The following is a 21,270-nucleotide window of genomic DNA, read 5'->3' on the forward strand; positions in this document are numbered from 1 at the left end:
GGTCACTGTCTTGGTGCACACCCCCCACCCCAGCCTGCCAATGACCCCATCTGGTCCTGACTGATGTGCGGTGAGTGGAGGCTTAGCAACGAAGGGGTGTCTCCTGTCCACCGGGTAGGCAGAGGCATCCCTATCTCAGGCACTGATTTCACCTGTCAGTGCCCACCTGGGGCCCTGCAAGGGAAGCTGGTGGCTTGGAGATAACCCGATATGGCAGATGGGCAAAGATTGCACAAATGAGGGTCTAATTGACAATCAATTGTGATTAGGAGCAAAAGGACGTCTTTATAGCTAGCCCTAGACGCTCCGAGTTGAAGTTGGGGGGAGGGGAGGGTTGTTCCGGGTATCTGAGAGAGTAGGGTGGGTGGGTGCTGTGCATCCCCGTGAACGGGGTTATTTCTTAAGAGATGGGGGAGGGGGAGGGCAAGAGAGGATGCTAGGATCTCCCTGAGCCTTGTCCTCACACAGCAGCCCCCTTCGCATGGGAACGTGACCCGAGGTTGCCTACGGAGCTCTGGAGGCCTCCCCTCACACCCCATTGCCCTCCCCCTGCTCCCCTGGGCCAGACTTTGCAGTTCATTACTCAGACCACTGCAGCTCCCATTAGACTGTTGACAGCACGGAAGAGAGAGGGAGAGGAGGACCAAGGAGGGAGTCCCGGCACCTCCAGACTCCAGGACACTCACAGCACTTTTGTCCCAGTAACACTCAGCCCTGAGCCAGCCCTCGCCTCTGGGCAGGGAGCACTTCCTGCTGTGCTGAGTGTGTGGATGTGCTTGGTTGTATATTACGATATGTTATTTGATTATGCCTATTACATAGCATATTTCATATACTGTGTTCCCTCTACTATGCTTTAGTGATACTCACCATACATCGTACTGCATCTCCATGACATAAAACGTCATCTTACGTGTGTTTGTGTTGAATGAACGTTGTAGCGAGACGCCTCACATCTCTCTTCCTCACCTGCAGGTGTGCAGTGTGTATAACGGGGGTGAGAGCGGACCCACGTCCACACCCTGCCCACCCGGCAGGGTGTGGGGGTTGTGACAGCCATGTTTGTGCCTCCCTGGTGACCTGCAGTAGCTAGGGGACAGGTGCTGTGTGGCATGGAGTGTGAGCATGCACATGAGGGGTAGAGCCAGGTCAGAGGTCTGTAGTTGGGACCCGCCCCTAGGGCACCTCATGCTGTGCCAGGGTGGGGGGGGGCGTGGCGGGAGCAGTGGCAGCTCAGGGACTGGCCAGGCAGAGGCCCTGTGTGCCCTCCTCACGGAAAGCGTCAAAGAGGGGACCGAGACCAGTGCAGAGAGAGCTGGTGGGCACTGGTGAGGCTGGCTGCAGGGACGCGAGTGCATTAGTGGGTCATGCGCCTGAGATGGTGTGCCCAGGTGCTCATGAATGAATCTGCGACTGTATACGGTGCCTGCTGCTGAATGAGTGTGTGTGTGTGTGTGTGTGTGTGTGTGTGTGTGTGAATGGGGTGTGCACATCTATATTCAAACTTAGCTGGGGGAGGGGTAGAGAGAGCCTAAGAGTCCCACCAGGAAGGTGGGGGCGGGAAGGAAATAATTACCTCCCTGTGATGAGAGATTATCCACCCTCCTTCCCCCAGAGGTGATTTATAATTTAAAGATAAAGAATAATCAAGTCCTGGCAAGGAAGGACACAGTGTTGTGGGTCTGATTAGAATCTCGGGATGGACCAGCACGCGGGGGAGGGGAGGGGAGGGAGGGGAGGGGGGAGCCCTTGCCTCCCCCCCAGTCCCAGCCTCCCTGAGGCTCAGCATGTCCGAGCTGGGCCCAAATTACAGCCGATCGGTCCCCCATTATTTCTCCCAACTTTTAATTTCTGCTTCCAAAGGATCATTGCCCGCGGTAATTGCAAAGGACCCGTCCTTGTGCGCGGAGCAGGCTCCGGGGACCGCAGTGTGAGGTGGCGCGCACACCGCTCGTGCACACGCCCGCGCGCACACTCACGCCCGTCACACACAGCCTCACACCCTGCAGACCCTCGCACGCGCGCTCCCACCGCCCGCTCCCACCTGGGTCCCACCGGCGACGCGACGGCCGAGGAGCTCGCGGGCTCTGCGGCGGGAGGAGGGGGGAGGGCGCCGCCGAGGGGCAGCAGCGGTCTTACCCTCGGACGCCGACGCTGGCCGGTCCTTCCGAGGGCCGCAGGGCCCGGTGGTGCACACGTGGCAGCTGTGGGTGAATACGCGCAAATACAGCCCCGGCCCGCGGGGCTTCTGGTTTCTCCGGGCGCGGGGGTGGCGGAGTTTGCCGCACGATGCCCCCTTACTTGAAGGGTATCGATTCTTATGTAGGCCGCCTGCCGTTTGTACGATTCTTCCGTCCCCATTTGGCGGGGGCGGGGGCGGGAGAGCCGTCCGGCCTCCCTCATTTTCGATCCCACTTCTAATGAGCGACCCAGGGGCCGCCGGCCCCGCCCCTCGCGGGGACACGAGGCCGGGCCCTAGTTTGACGACGCGAAGGGGGCGGGAGCGGGAGGGGCCGGAGGGACAGAGACCCTGAGCCAGGGAGACCCAGAGACTCGAGAGGCGACCCCGAGACGAGCGGCCGGGAGACCTTCGGGACCGAAGGAGAGGGAGGGGGCTGGAGACGCGCGGAAGACGCCGAGAGTCTCCCTCCGGGGACACCCCCCACCCCCCCGCCACGACCCCACCCCCTGCCCCAGCCGCGGAGGGACGCCGGGGCCTCGGGGACCGCGGTTGCGCCGGGACTGCGCGCCCCGGAGCCGGACGAGAGGCCGCCTGCCCGCCGCGTCCCGCGCCGGGATGTCCCGGCCGAGTCTTCGCGCTCGCCCGCCCGCGCGCCCCGGGGCCTCCGCGGCCCCTCCGCCGACCGATCCCGCAATTATTTAAAAGCCAGGGCGGCTCCTCCCCCTTCGCCCAGGAGGCAGGCGCACCGTTTCTGGACGAGCGGAGGCGCGGCGACGCGCCGCTGACCGCGACAGCCGCTCGCGGCCCGCACTCGGGCTCCGGGCTGCGCGTCTGTCGGTCGGGCCCGGGGCTCCGTCCGTGTGTCCCGCGCGGGGCCCGCCTCCTCCGCCCGGGGCCGTTCGCAGCCAATTAGGCGCGCGCGCTAACGAGGGCGGCGGCGCCCCGCGGCCGCCTGCGGGCGCACGTGTGTGCGGCGTGTGGGCGCGTGGGCGCCGCCGGCGGGGTCGCCATAAATGCGCGGGCCGGGCGCGGCGGGCGCCTGAGGCGGCGGCGGAGGCAGCGCCGGGCGGCAGCGGCCGAGAGCCAGCCGAGCCGAGGCCGCCTGCGCCGGGCCGTGCGGCGGCGCCCGGGGCCGCCGGGGATGGGAGCCCAGTAGCCGGCGGGGCCCGAGCGGCCGGAGCGGCGGGAGGCCGGCATGAGCGCGAGCGGCCCGGCGGCTCCCGGGGACGGCCCGGCGCCGCCGCCGCCGCCGCCCGGGCCCGGCCCGGGGCCCGCACCGCCCGCCGCCACCGCCGCCGCCGCCACCGCCCGGGACGCCATGGACGGGCGCGCCGAGCTGCCCGCCTTCGCCCGCGCGGGACCCCCGCCGCTCGCCGCCAGCGACACGGTGCCCGCGGCGCCCGAAGGGGCTGGGGCGGCCCGGCCCGGCCCGCCGCCGCGCCCCACGTCCTTCTCGGTGCTGGACATTCTGGACCCCAACAAGTTCAACAGCAGGAGACGCCGCTGTGTGCTTCTGGGCCCCGCCGCGTGCGCCCCGTGCGCCCCGGCCCCCTCCGCCCCGGCCCCCTCCGCCCCGGGGCGCCCGCCGCGCTCAGAGGACCTGGAGCGCCGCGCCCTCGCCGCCGCCGGAGGAGCTGGGGCCGCCACCGGAGCTGAGCCGCCGCGTGAGTAGGACGCGGCCCGCTCCGGGTGCGGGGAGGGGGGGGGGCGGGGGGACGGGCCGCATCTACGCGTTCACGCTCCTGGGCCCCTCGGCGCGCCTGGCCGGCCGGGTGCCGGGGCGGTGTGCGAAGTTCGCAGCGCGCGGGGCTCCGTCCGACCCGGACTCCGGGGCCCGCGCCGCCCCGCGCCTCCCGGGATGGCTCCGCCAGCGGGTCCCGGGGCTGCGGGGCCGCGGGGCCGCGGGGCCGGCCTCGGAAGGTAGTTGGTGCCGGAGGAGGAGGGCGCCTGCGACGCTGCGGGCCCGTGACCTCCCCGCCCCCACCACGGCCGCCCGGAGGCCTCCCTTCCTCCCCCTTTCCTCCTCCTCCTCCTTTTTTTTTTTTTTTTTTTTTTGGGACAAATCAGACTAATTGTGACAAAACGCTGGTTATCTCTGGAAAAACAATTAAATCCCTTCGATTACAGTTAAGGGGAAATGTGCTTAGCGGCGGAAAGCGGCCGGTAATGGGGCGGCCCGCGCCCCCGGCCCGGTCGATATCCCATTACGGCAGCATGCATATCTCTTTCAAGCACCTTGCAAACTCCCCCCGAACATCTAAATTATAGGGTCAAAATTCGGATAATTACTCGATTAAAACCTATTACACTTATTAGGGGCCGCTATTGATCGAGAACTGCATTCGACCGGCTCCTGATTGCTTTTGGTTCCCCCTCCTCGGCCCTTTCTCCCTCCAACTTCCCAGCCCCTCGCCGAGCAGGGACGGGAGCGGGCGCAGGGCAGCCGGGGCTGGGGCCGCAGCCTTGGGGCATGGGGGCCTCAGGTACTTGGCTTTGCCGGTTCCAGGTGGGGTCTAGATGGAGGGAGAGCAAGCCCAGGCCGGCCGGAGGGAAACCCTCTGGGCTTTGGGCCTAGCCTGGGTTCTGGGAGTCTCCACCCCGAGCCTGCACCCGCATCGGGAGCCCATCCCAGCGGAAGGCCCTGGCTCTCGCAGCTTCAGGGAGGGAGCCAGGCCAGGCCCTCCCCCTCCTCAGATCTCCCCGGGACAAGGCAGGGCTGTATGGCCAGGTGCTCTCAGGGTCCCCTAGGGGATAGCCCCTGCTCCCGCCAAGGGGTGTGGCTGGGGGGTCAGGCCACCTGCCCTGCCGACTTCCACCTAACCTCTGCAGTTGCCCTGGAGGAGTCTGCTGGTACCGAATTTGACGTTTGTCTCCCAGGTTCTCCACGTCAACCTGACTCAACAGCAGGGGCCTCGGTGCCGACTGGGCCGCACTGTGTAGGGCACCTGCCTGGCTTTTCTCACGGTCGGCCGGTCGGTGGTACCACCACCTGTGGGGGTGGAGTCTGCGCGATGCCCTCCCAGGGCCTGCCCAGGACAGACCCTTTCTTGCAAATTTCCCCGACTCAAAATGCAGCCACCTCAGGGGCCTCTGCTGGGAGGAGCCGTGCTGCTGCGCAGACTGGGCCTAGCGGGGACACACCCCCGACTTAGCACCCGCTCCGGACCCCCACCGCCCAGGACCGGACCTCCTGGTCAGGACCCAGACCCCCCCGGGTTTCGGCGGGGGGAGGACTGCTGCCAAGTTCCAGGCCCGGGAGGCTTGAGGTGGAATCGGGGCCAGGGCGGCCGGTTCTGGTCCCCAGGAGCCCCCCCCCCCCCCCACTCCTTGCAGGCGGCCCCAACCCCACCGCCGCCTCTGGCCCGCTGGCTCTAAAATGCTGGGTAATTGGCTGGCCCTCGCCTCTCCGTAATTGGAGGGTAATCTACGCCGAAATAAATTAAATGGCCGTTAACTAGTTTGTACATTACACAAAATGAGTTTAATTAAGTTTGTATCTGCCCCGCGGATCGATCGGAGCCTTCACTCCGCTGTAAACCCCGCGCGCGGCACCGGCCCGGCGGGCCCGGCCGGGCCCGGCCCGGGAGGTTCGGCGCAGGGGAAGCTTCGAGAGAAGCAAGCGAGGAAGGGATAGCGAGGCGCCCCGGGCGCGCGGGAGGGGAGAGGGGGGAGAACGAAAGCGCCCAGGGGAAGAGGAGGGGGGGGGGAGCGGAGAGAAGGGGACCCTCCCCGGGGCGGGAGCGGGAGGGAGGGCGCCGCGTCCTGACTGTGCTGTGCTCCCCGCCCGCCCGCAGACGCCGGCGACCCCTACAAGGCGGACGAGGCCGAGGCCAGCGGCTACAGCAGCGGCGGCGGCGGCCGCAGCCCGAGCGCGGACAGCGGGGACGAGGCGCCCGACGACGACGACGACGACGACGACGGGGCGCCCGAGGCCGGGACTGCGCGCGGCGCGGAGGAGGCGCGGGGAGGCGGCGGCGGCGGCCTCGCGGCCCGCGGGTCGGGCTGCCCGGGCGCGGCCGAGGCCGAGGCGCCCCCCGGCGCGGTGGACGAGGCTGCAGCCCCCGGCCCCCGCGGGACCTCGCCCGGAGCCCCGGGCCCGCCGGGGGTCGCGGCGGCGGCGGCGGCGGCGGCGGGGGGCGCGGGGACGACCCCGCAGGGCGCGGCCGCGGCCAAGCCCAAGCGGAAGCGCACGGGCTCGGACTCCAAGTCCGGGAAGCCGCGGCGCGCGCGCACCGCCTTCACCTACGAGCAGCTCGTGGCTCTGGAGAACAAATTCAAGGCGACGCGCTACCTGTCGGTGTGCGAGCGCCTCAACCTGGCGCTGTCGCTGAGCCTCACCGAGACGCAGGTGAAGATCTGGTTCCAGAACCGCCGCACCAAGTGGAAGAAGCAGAACCCCGGCGCCGACACGAGCGCGCCGACCGGCGGCGGCGGGGCCGCGGGGCCGGGCGCGGGGCCGGGCGCGGGGCTGCCGGGTGGCCTCAGCCCGCTCAGCCCGTCGCCGCCCATGGGCGCGCCGCTCGCCATGCACGGCCCGGCCGGGTACCCGGCGCACGGCCCCGGCGGCCTGGTGTGCGCCGCGCAGCTGCCCTTCCTGTCGAGCCCGGCGGTGCTGTCGCCCTTCGTGCTGGGCTCGCAGACCTACGGCGCGCCCGCCTTCTACGCGCCGCACCTGTGAGCGCGGCGGCGGACGGGGACCCGGAGGCGCCCGCCGCCGCGCTCGTGCAAGGCCTCGGTCGTGGACTCTGTACATAGCCCGTTGCTACAGGAGAGTTTTAAATTTATAAACGACTGTTCGCGTCGGGGCCGGGCTCGGCCCGCTCGGAAGCACTTTGCTGAACTTGACTCAATCAATAAACCGCAGGAGGCCGAACCCGCGTCCCTCAGGCTCCCGCGCTGCCTTGCGCCGGTCCCGTCCGGTCCCGTCCGGTCCCGTCGGTGCGTACTTGGCGCGACCGAGGCGCCTCGGGGGCTGTTGCACCAGGCGCTGGGTTCAGGCCTCGGTTTCCCCGCGGGCGTGGTGTCCCGTGGCCAAAGTCTGCGGTCGGATGGCGTCTGGGTTCCGCCACACGCGCGCGCTTGGTGCTGGCCGACTGAGGCTACTGTCCAAGAGTCCCGCGTCCCCGCGTCTCCCCTTCCCCCACCCCGGATCCTCTAGCTTCAGGGACGCCCCCCTTCCACCTCCGTGGAGCCTTGGGGGGCCCTTAGGGGTGCGGGAAGCCCGGCGCCACGGAGCCGGGCGGGGCGGGGGCCGCGGGTGTTGGGCGCATCCTCCCCCGGCTCCGCAGGGACGAGCTCCCGTCGCTTCCCAGCGGAGGAAAGCTGGGGCGCGCCGAGCTGGACCGCAAGCCCCGCCCGCACGAGTCCAGCGCTCCAGCCCGGCGCGGCCACCTCTCCTCCACCGCCTGGCGGGTTCCCCTCCAGTCGCGGTCCCCACGCGGGTTCCTGGAGCCCCGGAGACGCGGGGAGGCTAGAGGCGGCGGCCCCCGGGGCGGGTGGCCGCCCGACGCGAGAGCCGAGGCTACGGGGCCGCAGGCCGCCGGCCCGCCTGGACTCCGAAAGAGCTCGCAGGGGCGGCAGGACCCGGGGCGCCGTGGGGCCCGTGGGGCTGGTCCGCGCGGAGCCCAGCGCCGCAGAGGGAGCCGGGGCGCCGCGGCCGCGTGTCTAGGCGAGCACCCCCCTGCGCGTGCGAGGAGTCGGCTGAGCTCTCGCAACTTTTCCCTGCGCCAGGCAGCCCGCCGCCGTCCACTTTGGGTAGGGCTGGGGGCTGAGGCTGGAGATGCGAGCCGGAAGGCGCTGTGGGGGTGGGCGGCAGCGATCCCCCACCTGCCTGGGTAGGAGTGAGGAGAGCGCCCCCCCCCCCCACGGGCTTCACCGTCACTAGTGGGTAAAGGGCGGCCGAGGGGCAGCTGGGACCACCCTGCCCACCACGCCCCAGGCTCCACCCCACCTGCCACCCCCCGCCCCTGCTCCCCACCCGCACAGCGCCGGCACCAGGAGATTTTCTGCTAAGTAACCCTGCTGACTGACTCCGTCAGCCCCGAGAGGGGGGCTCTCCCACTGGCGGAGCTCAGCATGCCCCAGGAGTGGGGCTCAAATCTGCTGAATCTAACGGGAGAGGGGAGAGGAGGTGGGGACACCCCTGGTCTCACCACTGAGGCCTGGGTACCCAGAGTGTAGGCAGCTGACAGAGGAGACCCAGAGCTCCAGAAAGTTCCAGAAGGCTCTTGGCCTAAAATCAACTCACAGCATTGCGGTGAACTTAGCCCAAGTGGGCTCAGGGGCTGCCAAAGCAGGAAGCCACAGCCCCCGCTTCTCCCGAGCCGGGAGGACAGGCCAGAGGAGGCAAGCCTATCAACCGAGCGGGTGTGGGGTCTGTGCTCCAGGGAGCCCCCCGCGTCCCCTAAGCCCACCTGCTGAGCCCAGGGGAGTCTGCCGCTCCACCGCCCTCAGAGGGAGAGGACGAGGCAGACTCCCAGGTGCCCCGTCTCCAGCGCGCCCAGACTGAGCTAGAGGCAGAGGGGAGTGGTGGTCTTCCGGATTCCTCAGCACTGCCCCTGCCCCACGGGGGGCCGACCTCGCTGTTAGTGCCAGGAAGGGCTGTCTCAGTCCTGGGATCCGAGTGCACCGAGGGATGGCCCCTCCTCGAGCTCCGAGGGCCAGTCCTGGCTGCAGTCGCATCCGTCTGTAATCCCAGAACACACCCACGTGGTTTCCATCACCTGGGAGGAGTCTCCTGTCCAGCAAGGCACAGGCCCTGCAAGTATGAGCCCAGACGAATACAGGCCTCCCTGAGGGCCTTGCTGGGGAGGCTCTGCTCACCACACTGACCCCCAGGCTCCGGCCCAGGAACTGCCGAGCCCAGGCAGACACAGAGCTCCCTCCCCATGAGGCCGCTCCCCACCCACCCAGCCCTCCTCGTCTCCCTCCGTGCCCAGCCCACAGCTGGCGCTCTGTGGTCCCCTGCTAGTGGGATTGGCTTTGGCTGCATGAAAGAGAAAATCCAAAGAACACAAGTCGAAAGATTATTTTGTTTTGTGTGAGGAAAATCTGGCCGCTGGCAGCCCCAGGCAGCCATGACACCTACAAAGAGCCCTTGGAAACCCTATTCCATCCCACTATCTGCTACAGCTTCCCTGGGCTGGGTCCTCATCCTCAGAGATCCATATGGAGGGTGACGCTCCAGCCATCACATCCCCATTCCAGGCAGCAAACAGGAAGGAAAGGAGCAGAGGGGCACACCCCTTTTCCTTTTAAGGTGCTTTCCCAGAAGCCTATGTAACACGGCTGCTCACAACTCATTGGTCAGAGCTTGGTCACATGACCGCTCCTTGCCACGGGAGACTGGGAAATGTAGTTTTTTAGAGCCGGTGGCAACTCCTAGTGAAAAGGGGAGAGTGGATAGGGGGCCGCTAGCCGACCCGCCACCGCCGCATAGCACCCTCCAGCGTTGCTCGATTCCTTGCCTGCCTGCCCAGCTCCTTTGCCCAGCTTTGTTCCGTCCCCCCCACCCCCCCCCACCCCCCCGCCGGCAGCTGGGCACGCGGGGGCCATGGGCTCACCCAGCTGTTGGCCACACCCTCCAGCGGGCACACCCCAGTGTGTTCACTTCCCTCTGTCCGTGACCCCCCACCGCCCCCTCACCCCCACTGCCGGCTCGGGCCACCCACCCATCCCGCCATGTGCCCTCCCCGCCCACCTCGGACTGACCCCTGCACCCTCCCTCCTCACCCACTCTTTCTGCTAGGCGGCGTCCAAACCTGCTCTAGGGTCCGCACCCTCCTTCGAGCCGACCCTGTATTGCGTCCAGCTGCCCTCCCAAAGCCAGAGTTACCCAAAGAGCTGTCTCCACTCGCTGTCCGATTCGGTGTCTCCGTCCGCGTCTCCCCTTCAGCCCCGCGCGGCCCTGGCCCCACTGCCTGCCAGTTCTTCTGCTGGACCCCGGGCCCCACGCACCCCTGGTGCCCCACCTGCAGTCCCACAGAGGCGACCCTGAGCGCAGCTCCGCCCCCGCTCTGGGACCGTGCCCGCCCCGCCTCCCCCCCCCCCCACCGTCTTCCAGCAAACCCTGGTGGCCCTGCACCCTGACCCACCTCACTCCCCACCCTGCCGGCCCGGCCGTGGGGCCGTGGTGCCCTCGTCCACGTGGTCCCCTCCCCACACCGCAGCCCCGCAGCAGAGGGGCCATGTCTTCAGCCTCACAGGCCTCCCCGGTGTGTCTAGCGCTGTCACCGGACCAGTCGCAGTGCCCCTCCTGCCCTTCCTCCCTTGCCCGCGGTTAGTCACGTGTGACCACACGCCCCCGCTCCCAATCAGCCAGCCTCATCTGTCACATGGCCCGTCCCAAAGTGGCCCCCTGAGGGCCCAATGTGGAGTCCCCAGGTCTCTGCCCTGGGTCACGTGAGGTTCACAGGGCTCTGTGAAGTGTCACTCAGCTCAGAGGGGCCTCCCTAGGCTATTCGAGGGATGGGGGGGGGGGGCTTCCTTCCGGGAGGGAAGGCTGACAGACAGCCTGGGCACCAGGGGCACCAGCTGGGGGAGGGGGGAGGGAGGGGAGGGTCAAGCAGGTCACTCTCGGGGACGTAGGCACTGTCACGTGGAGGGACACAGGTCCATTCCAGGGCCCCACCCCCCACAGGCAGGTAACAACCACAGGATGGCACGTCCCACCCACACCTGTTGATGGCCCCTTCAGAGCAGCCCTACTGGGGGCAGATTCTCCCCCTTGCCCGGACACGGGCCAATGGTAGCTGGAGGCTTATCCCCATTTCTTGCTTTCTGGGCAGCTAGGTGCTGCCATATGATCAAGTCTGGCCAAGGCCATGCAAGCAGTGTGTGTCTTCCCTTCCCAAGAGGGGTTCCCGGAAAGGCCCTTCACAGAAAATGGAGGCACACCCCACCGTGCCTCCTTCCTTCTCCAGACCCTGTGATGGCTGGAGCCCCAGCGGCCATCTTGGGCCAAGAGGTAGCCTGGGGAATGGAAGTCCTACGCACTGGTGCTGGGAAGAGACGAGGCTCCAATGGCACCATGGGTGGCTTCTCACCAGCTTGGGGCGCTCACCTGAGAGGCACACATACAAGCCAGGGCCACTCGGGGGTTTCCCATTCTGCGCAGCCGGTTCTGTGACACACCATTTCTGTAAGCTCCGTCCAACCCCAGTCCTGAGGCTGCGACCCTGCAACGATGCTCCCTGGGCCCTGCCGGTCGTCCCTCCTGCCATCCCTCTGCTGTTCCGCCAGCCTGCCCGGGCGGGGGCAGCAGTGCCCTTCAGGACCACGTTCCTGGGCTGAGGTATGCAGGTGCCATGGCCCCACCCTCGCTCCTCTGGGCTGGGAGCCCCTTCGCGGGGCCTGTCACCACAGGCCGGCTCCAAGCCGGCCATGGGCGTCCGCGCTGCACCAGGCCAGCGGGCCTGCTCTCCCACCAGCTAGAAACACACGAGCGCGCAGGCCTGTCCTTCAGGAAACTCCGGCAGAGGCAGCACCAGATGAGACACAGAGGCACTCAGGCCTGAGTTAAGTCTCACAAAATCCCTCCTCCTCCCTCAGCGCACCCCTCGTTTTCTAACTGCCTCAGAGCGGACAGAAAGACATCTCTGACGTAAAAACGCAGGACCAAGCTACAGTAATCAAAACAGCATGTACTACATAGACGGGCGGGCTGACGGGACAGAAGAAAGTTCTGTCTTCCCTGGGTGTCGACCTAAGAGAAAGGCGGTGTTCCACGTCTGCAGAAGAGACAGCTTGTTAGAAATGGATGACACAAGCAGCCACCTATCGGGAATGAAAACTGGGTTTCCGGGCTCATATTTTGTATCAAAACCAATGATAGATCAGTGAGCAAAATGTGAAAATGAAGCCCAAAAAAGTACCGGGAAATGTGGGAACATTTTTTAACGTAATCCTTGAGTGGGGAAGGGACACAAAACACAAGAGGCAGGAGAGGTCGGGAAGATGCAAGGCACACAAAATCCACCTCGCCGAATGGCGATCGCAGAATCGGCAGACGGCAAATACTCGAGGCTCATCACACTGAGCTACTTTTGTTTAAAAATGTTTATTTATTTTTGAGACAGAGAGAGACAGAGCATGAACGGGGGAGGGCCAGAGAGAGAGGGAGGCACAGAATCCACAGCAGGCTCCAGGCTCCGAGCTGTCAGTACAGAGCCCGAAGCAATGAATGGCTTGAACCCACAAACCGTGAGATCATGACCTGGGCTGAAGTCGGACGTTCAACTGACTGAGCCCTCCAGGTGCCCCAGCAGTCATGTTTTCGTTTTAAATTTTTTTAAATGTTTATTTATTTTTGAGAGAGAGAGAGAGAGAGACAGAGCATGAGTGGAGGAAGAGAAGAGAGAGAGCGAGACACAGAACCCAAAGCAGGGTCCAGGCTCCGAGCTGTCAGCACAGAGCCCGACGCGGGGCTCGAACTCACGGACCGTGAGATCATGACCTGAGCCGAAGTCGGACGCTTAACCGACCGAGCCACCCAGGCGCCCCTGAGCTACTTGTCTTAACCAATAAAGAGCTCCCACAACTCACACAAGTTAGTAAGTCAACAGGAAAACGAGCAAAGGATATGGACATCCGGCTCCCAGAAAAGGAGAAACGACCAGGACTTTGCCACAGGAGAAATGCCCAGTAGCTCACCCCCCTAAGAGGCACATCAACCAGAACTCCAAGGTGCCACTGCTCCACGGGGCAAGCACCCGGCCCCGCCACCGCTGAGCGCCCAGGGCTCCGGGAGCCCGCGTCCTCGCAGGCTGCTGCCACTGGGAAAGCGAAGGGAGCGGTCCCGCGGCAACTAGCACAGTGGCAGCTGCACAACCACTGGGGCTCCGCGCTTGCGATCCCGGGGACCCAGACGGACACCCGTGGCTGTCGTGGATGCGTGCGTGCAAGCCGTGTGCTGGACCTCGGGGAACGGTCAAGGGCTAGGAAGGGCCTTCCTGCCCAAAATGCCACAGAACCCGAGGGAAACGGCCAAAACTAACATTTTCAAGACTCTGGAAATTAACCAGAGACCTGGACCGATAGGCTGAGTCATGGTGGGAGGTTGGCGATTCCCAGTCCCTCTCCTGCTTTGCAGTGTGACCTTGAAACCCAGCAGCCTCACAGCCACAGCGGCTGTGGAAATCCGTCCGGCAGTCACTGGGAGGTGAAGACGAGGTGTGGAGCCCCCCGAAGCCCTCCCCTCAGAGAACTGGCACCATTTGACCTGTCTGGCTGCTGCCTGGAAAAAATCCATTCGCCAGGCTGGTCTTTTTCTGGCCTGACTCAAGCGGCCGAGTGTGGGTTTGTTGCAAACAATCAGTGGCACTGTTTAATGATGCAGCCACCCACAGAGGCAACATGCGCTTGGGCAAACGAGAGGCTGGTCAAAAACCTCAGAAGACCTGAGGAGTACCTAGCTCTCACCTCCGGCTGAACTCGAGGCCCTGTGCAAGCAGGAAGTGTGAGTTCTCGGTGAGAACTCACTGGCTGAGCAAAGTGAGCCCCACATGCACACACAGCTTGTCTGCAAAACCACAAGACTTCTTGGGTCAAAGCATTTAAGGAAGTCTCTGTTCCATCATTAGCTGATCACTAAGCTAACCACAGAGACTCCAGTGACCAAGCGTAACAAAGAATACAGATTTACATAATTAGTCCAGAAAGGACATTAAACAAACAGCGACAACAAATTTGGGGGGAGGGGGGAGGATCCGATTTGCAGAGTTGTCATGTTGTATTATCTGTCTAATTTTCAACAGAAAAATTATGACACATAAGGCATCGGGAAAGTGTGGCCCATACACAGGGACAGAAGCACTCAATGGAAACTGTCCCTGAATAAGCCCAGATGTGGAACTTACTAGACAAATGTTGTAAATCGGTTATGATAAATATGTTCAAAGAATTAAAGGAAGACACGTATAAAGAATGAAAATGAGAATGGTGTTTCACCAAATAGAGAATATTGGTAAAAAGAAAGACATTATAGAAAAACCAAATGGAAATTCTGGGCTCAGAAAATATAGGTGAAATGAAAAATTCATTAGAGCAACTAAACATTAGATTTTTGTTGGAAAAAGAATCTGTGATCTTGAAAACAGATCAGTAGGTTCATTCTGAGGAGCAGAAAAAAGAATGAAGAAAAATGAACAGGGCCTCAGGGACCAGAGAGACATCATCAACCAGCTGACATACACATAATGGGAGTCCAATGACAGGCGAGAGAGAAAGAGGCAGGGGAAGAAAAAATGGCCCCACACCTCCCACATTTGATGAAAAACTACCTCTAAATCCAAGAAGCTCAACAAATCTCAAAGACGACACAAGCAAAGACAATCAAACTGTCAAAAGTCAACGACAAGGAGTACCTTGGAAACAACAGGGAGAAGCCCCAACCTGTTGTGTACATGGCATCTTCTAGAAGGTGAACACTGGCTTCTTGTGAGAAACCATGGGTGCCAGAAGGCAGTGAGATGACACAGTCAAAGTGTTAGAAGAGAAAGACTATTACCAAGATTTCAAAATCCGGCAAAGCCATTCTTCAGAAGCGAAGAAGAAAACATTCCAGATAAACAAAAATGGGGAGAATTCACTGCTAGCAGACTTCTCCTACAGGAAATAACTGCAGGGAGCCCTTCAGGCTAAAGTGAGAGACACTAGTCAAATCCACAAGAAGAAACACAGAGTGCTGGTAAAGGCAACCACGCAGCCAAAGAGCAGACAGAATAAATGTATTTTTGATTGTAAACGTTTTCTTTTCCCATCTGAGTCAAAAGGGCTGCATAAAGCGACAATCACAAAACTATGTTGACGGGCTCACAATCTATTAACACGTAATCTGTATGACAAAAAACGTCACAAAGAAGCTGGGAGGGAACAGACTTATGTTAGAGCAAATGCTCCTGAAATTAAGTTGGTGCGAATCCAAACTAGACCATATTCAGTCGTTCACTCTGCAGGTTCCAGAGCAACCACTAAAAAATTGCCCCCAAAACAAAAACAAACACCCAGTGAAAGGCACAGGGGGATTAAGTGAACGTCCATCCAACATACAAGAAAAGGACAATGGGGAAAAGAGAGATAAAAAGATGTGTAGAAAAGCTGAAAGGTGACACATGTAAATCTTTCTTTTCGTAATTACATTAAAGGTAAATGGAGTAAACTGCACTGTAAGTGCAGAGATCGGCAGAACAGATGAAAAGCCACAATCAGCTACATGCCACCTATAAGGAGCACGTGAGAATCAGATAAAGATGTACTACGCAAACAACCACCAGAAGGCGTACGGTATCACGCAAAAAGAGACTTAGAGACAAAAGCTGTTAGAGACAGAGAAGGCTGTGTTACAAAAGGGTCGGTATATCAGGAAGAAATAATAGTATAAGCATATGTGCACTTAACAACACAGCCCCAAAACACATGAAGCAGAACCAACAGAAATGAAAGGAGAAACGACTGGACAGGAATGGCCGGAGCCCGCAATCCCCCACTCTCAATATGGGTAGAACAACTGGGCTGAAGGCCAACAAGGAGAGAGAGGAGGTAAGCAACGCTACGAACCAACTCAACCTAACGTGTGTCTACACGACACCCAACAACAGAATAGTTTCTCAAGTGCATGTGGAACATTCTCCAGGATAGCACATACACAAAATAAGTCTTAGAGGACTGAAACCATACATGATGTGTTCTTTGGCTACGTGGAATGAAATCAGAAATTAAGTAACAGAAAAACACTGGGAAATTAACAAGTATGTGGAAATTAAGCCAACTCTTAAATCACAAGAAAAATGAGAAAATACTTGGAGATAAAAATGAGGCAGAGCACACACAACTTACACGATGAAGCTAAAGCAGCACTTAGATGGAAACTTCCAGATGTAGACACCTAATGAAAAAGAAGCTAGACCTCAAATCAGTAAGCTAATCACCTATCTCAAGTAACTAGAGAGAAAACTAAGCCCAAAGCAACCCGAAATAAATAATAGAGTAGAAAATAATGAAACAATGGAAAAATAAGAAAAAAAATCAACAAAACCAAAAGCTGGGTTTTGAACAGATAGTAAAATTGGTAAGCCTTTAGCTAGACTGGCCAAGAAAATTTTAGAGAGAGAGAGGACAATTTTCTAAAATCAGGAATGAAAGAATAGATGTTACCACCAAACTTACAGAAATAAAAAGGGCTGTAAAGGAATAGTATGAACCACTGAGATCAACAAATTACAATAAAAAACCTATATGAAATGGACACATTCCTACGAATACAGAAGCTACTAAAACTGGGGAGCCTGGGTGGCTCAGTCGGTTAAGCGTCTGACTCTGGTTCAGGTCACGATCTCACGGTTCCCGGGTTCGAGCCCCGCGTCGGGCTCTGTGCTGAAAGCTCAGAGCCTGGACTTGCTTCAGATTCTGTCTCTCCCTCTCTCTGCCCCTCCCCTGCTCATGCTGTCTCTCGCTGTCTCTCAAAAATAAACGTTAAGGAAAAAAAAAAAAAAAAGCTACTGAAACTGACTCAAGGAAGAACAGAAAATCTAAACAGATCTATAATAAATGAAGATAATCAGTTAATTAAGAAAAAACAACTTCTCACAAGGAAAAGTCCAGGACCAAATGACTTTACTGGCGAATTCTACCAAATGCTTAACGAATTAACACAAATCTTCCATAAATTGTTCCCAAAAAAAGCAAGAGAGGAAGGAACACTTCCCAATTCAACCTATGAGGCGAGTAGTACTCTGGTACGAAAGCCAGACAAAGACAGCACAAGAAGAAATACACACTGATATCTCTTATGAATACAGACACAAAAGTCCTTAACAAAGTACTACACACCAGGTCAATGGAATCACAGAACACTAGCAAACCAAATGCAGCAATACATAAAAAGAATTATCACGACCAAGTGGGATTTATCCCATGAAAGCCAAGAGTGGTTCAACGTACAAAAACCAATTAACATAATAAACCATATCATCAGAATAAAGGACAAAAACCACATGATCGTTTCAGTAGAGACAGATGGATGGACATCTGACAGATGCAACGTTTTTTCAAGACAAAAACACTCAACAGAGTAGAATTAGAAGGTCACTTTCTCAGCCTGGCGAAAACCATCTTCAAAAGCCCATAGCCCACACCGTACCATGGGGTGAGACTCTGAAAACTTTCTCCCCAAGCCCAGGAACAAGGTGAGGATGTCCACTGTCGACACTGTACTCGAGGCTTCTACTTTGCCAAAGCAGTTAGGCAAAAGAAAAAAACGAAGGCATCCGAACTGAAAAGGAAGCATTGTTTGCAGATGATGTGACTGCGTGTTGAGAAAATCCTAAGAAGTTTGCACGCACGTGCTAATGTATTGGAATTAACCGAGTTAAGCAAAGTTTCAGGCTACTAAACCATACAAAAATCAGTTGAGTTTCTATAAATTGAGAACAATCTAAAATGAAATTCAGAAAAAGTTACATTTGCAACAGCATTAAAAAGAATAAAATAGGGCACCTGGGTGGCTCAGTCGGTTAAGCGTCCGACTTCAGCTCAGGTCATGATCTCATGGTTCGTGGGTTCGAGCCCCGCGTCGGGCTCTGTGCTGACAGCTCAGAGCCTGGAGCCTGTTTCAGACTCTGTGTCTCCCTCTTTCTCTGACCCTCCCCTGTTCACACTCTGTCTCTGTCTCAAAAATAAATAAATGTTAAAAAAAAAAAAAAAAAAGAATAAAATACTTGAGAACACATTTAACAAAATGAGTGCAAAATGTGGACACCGACAAAACGTTGCTAAAAGAAGCTGGGGAAGAGTCTGACGATCATGAGACCCCGAGTGCATAAGCCACACAGCTAGGTATTAAGTATTAAGTATAGTGACCCCTACATCCAACAAAACCTCTATCAAAATCTCAGCTGCCTTTTTTTTTGGCAGAAACTAACAAGCTGACCCTAAAACGCATTTGGAAATGCAAGGGACCCAGGCCAGCCAAACAGTCTTGAAAAAGAACAAAGCTGGAGGGAGGACTCACTTTCAGGTTTCAAAACTTACCACCAAGCTACATTAATCAACACACTGCAGCACTGGCATAAGGACGTATAGGTCAGTGGAACAGAACTGAGAATCCGGAAATAAATTCATACATTTATGGCCAACCGACAATCAGCAAAGGTGTTAAGATAATTCAGTGGGTCGGAAAGAATAATCTTCTCCACACACAAAAGGACAAAGTTGGGCCCCTACCTCACGCCATATACAAAACTAACTCAAAACAAAACTGACCTGAATTTAAGAGCTAACCCGATAAGGACACTTAGAAGAAAACATAGGGGTATATCATGACCTTGGATCAGACCATACTGCTTAGCACACCAGAAGCACAAGAAACAAAAGAAAAAACAGATCCTGGATGTTATCAAAAGTAACAACTTAGTGCTTCCAAGGGCACTATTGAGGAAGTGAGACAGAATGGGAGAAGATATTGGCACACGATATAAGGATCCGGCATCCAGAATAGATAAAGAATTTTTACAACTCAAAACAGACAATCCGACTGAAAATGGTCAAAGGATCTGCACGGGTATTTCCATGGCCAACAAACACACGAAAAAATGATACCACTGGTCATTAGGAGAATACAGACTAAAATACAAATCAAGACACCACTTTACGCCAATTACAGATAATAACAAGTATGGACAAGCGCAGACAAGAAATTGGAACCTTCACGCGCTGCGGTGGGAATGTAAGTAAAATGGTCCGGCTGAGTTAAAATGGTCCAACTCTGAGTTGGAACAGTTCAGCAGTTCATCCAAAAGTCAGACAGAGTCGCCATATGACCCGGCAATTCCGTTTCTAGGTGTAAACCCAAAAGAAATGAAAATACATGTCCACACAAAAACCTGTACACAAACGTTCACGGAAGCATTATTTGTAATAGACGAGCGATGTGGAACGACCCACATGTCCGTGATGAACAGATAAACAGGGTGTGGCATCCACTCAATGGGGTATCATCACTAGGCCACAAAAGGGGCTGGAGTTCTGGCATATTCTATCACACAGAACAACCCTGGAGACACGGGGCTAAGCGGACGAAGCCGGACGCGAGGGGCATTCACGTGAAACGTCCAGAAAGGGCGCAAACCCGCAGACAAATCCAGAGGTGCTGCACGCGCCTGCCCACGGGGACAGGGCTGCTTCTGCGGTGACGCAAAGTTCTGGAATCAGGTGGTGTGGGTCGCACAACACTGTCAACGCACTTAGTGACACTAAGTTGTACGTCCTGAAAGGGTGAATGCTATGGTATGTGGGTTCTGTCTCAGTGACGCGGTCCTTGGAAGAACAAGCGCAGTGAGGTAGCTGTGGGCATTCTAACGCAGAGCCACCACCCCACACGTGTGCGTCGGAGGCACAAGGCACAGCGCCGTGAGCGCTTCACTTCCGGCGTGTTCGTCTTAGAAACGGTGTGCGCGTAGAAGTGTGGGTTTCCTGGAGCCCCTCCGAGCGATCACCGCCCAGGGAAGAGGCCGGGAAGCGGGGGCCGGGGGTCACACGTGGCCCATCGACTCTGAGCCACGTCGTAAGACGTACAGGCTTTGTAAGAGGCCCCACTGAGACACAGCTGCCCGTGTGTCCTCCAGGCTCTCGGGCCAGACGGAGCCCAGAGGACAGTGGCACCCCCGCGGGAGGGACAGTCCATAGCTCTGGGGCACTTGAATTAGAATACGCGCTAACTCCTCACACGAAGCACACACAGGAACGGTGGCTGTGGTGGCGACCCGGTCCCGTGCCCGCTCGCCCGTCCTCGAGCGCTGGCACAGGGCGAAGAGGAGCTGCGGCCAGAGGGGACCACACACGCCCAGTCTGGCCCCCTAATTCAGCGCGTAGTTAAACTGGTTTGCAAACTTCTCGTGTTTCTTGCGGTCCATCTGGTTCATGGCCGTGACGACCCTCTGCACGGCTGCCCTGTGGGGAAAGCAAAGCGGGGCGTGATCAGGGAGCCCCGGCTAGGGCTCTGGGCTCCGACTGCGGTCTGGCTGGGCTGAGGCACCGGTCCCAGGTGGCTGCCACACTCCGGCCACCCAGGCTCCCTGCAGCTCGAAGCAGCTGGGCCCTACCCGTGTAGAGCCTAACGACGACCTTGGCACCACCCCTGTGGGCTCCCTGAACCCCCAAAGCACCTCCCGGGATCCCGAATCTCGCCAGAGCCAGGCTGCACCCCGGAACCAAGCGCCAGGACCAAGTGCCAGACCCAGCCCCCGCCCGGCCTGCTTCCCCCCCGCCCCGAGCCCCCTCCCCGCCCAGCCAGCCCCCACCTCAGGTGGGGCCGCAGGAGAACACCGCAAACGTGCGGCAGGAAGACGCAGAGTGGCGGATCGGGCGTGTCTCGCTGCCCAGCCCGGCTGCTGTGAGGCCGAGGGCCTGTGCCCGGTGCCCACGTGACTTTTGGGCGCGGCCCCAGGGGCGCTGCCACCCCGGCCCTCCAGCAAGACGAGCCCTAGGCCACCAAGCTGCTGCAAGGAGCCAGCCCGAAGGCTCTTCTGAGCGTGGTGGGAGGGTGCCGGGCACAGAGGCCCCTTGGCCGGCACTCCTCTGGGCATCAGCACCCAGGGTGCCCTTTGCCCGCGGCTGATCCACCAGAAGCCAGCTTCGTGCCCGGAGGCTGGGGGCCAAGCCCTCCTCAGGACGCCGACTCCTACGACGCGCCAGCAGTGAGGAGGTGCTGCACCCCCCCTGCCCCTCGGGGCTCCGTGCGGGCGCCGAGGAAGCCGTGCTCCCGTCCCCTCAGGCCAAGTACACGGCGACGCTGGCCAGGAGAGCAAGAAGGGCCTCCCTTGCCCAGGACACTGAGCCAAATGCCCTCCAGGGTCTACTGGAGGAGGCTGCCCCACAGGCACGGTCTGAGGTGCCTGTTAAGACCTGTGCCTAAATCTGACCCAGGAAGTGACGGCCTCACAGGCTTCCTGAACAAGCCCCCCAATTCCTTCTGGCGGCACCTTGTATAAGCAAGGTGGCTCCGGTGAGCCACAGTGGCGAGCAGGCAATGACAGCGCTGGCTCGAGGCCCTGACCCGCTTCCCCGTGGCACCGGCCAAGTGCTGGGGCGGAGAC

At 59.4% G+C, this 21,270-nt stretch overlaps 2 protein-coding genes across 3 annotated transcripts in view; one reads left to right on the top strand and one right to left on the bottom strand.

The window, feature by feature from the left end:
- The first annotated feature begins 3,377 nt into the window (after window positions 1–3,377).
- NKX1-1 (NK1 homeobox 1) lies at window positions 3,378–6,860 on the top strand. Its single transcript, XM_042982767.1, has 2 exons — window positions 3,378–3,846; window positions 5,977–6,860. The coding sequence occupies exons 1-2, from the start codon at window positions 3,378–3,380 to the stop codon at window positions 6,858–6,860; spliced, it is 1,353 nt and encodes a 450-aa protein (XP_042838701.1).
- Window positions 6,861–17,839: 10,979 nt separating this feature from the next.
- UVSSA (UV stimulated scaffold protein A) overlaps window positions 17,840–21,270 on the bottom strand; it is a 28,975-nt gene continuing 25,544 nt past the window's right edge. For both annotated transcript variants that reach the window (XM_042985168.1, XM_042985169.1), the window contains exon 14: window positions 17,840–20,125. In XM_042985168.1, the coding sequence (XP_042841102.1) occupies window positions 20,032–20,125 (94 nt within the window). In that variant the 3' untranslated portion in view covers window positions 17,840–20,031. The remainder of the gene's footprint in view (window positions 20,126–21,270) is intronic.

Source organism: Panthera tigris, chromosome B1 (genome assembly GCF_018350195.1).
Source record: "Panthera tigris isolate Pti1 chromosome B1, P.tigris_Pti1_mat1.1, whole genome shotgun sequence".
Classification (NCBI taxonomy): Eukaryota; Metazoa; Chordata; class Mammalia; order Carnivora; family Felidae; genus Panthera; species Panthera tigris.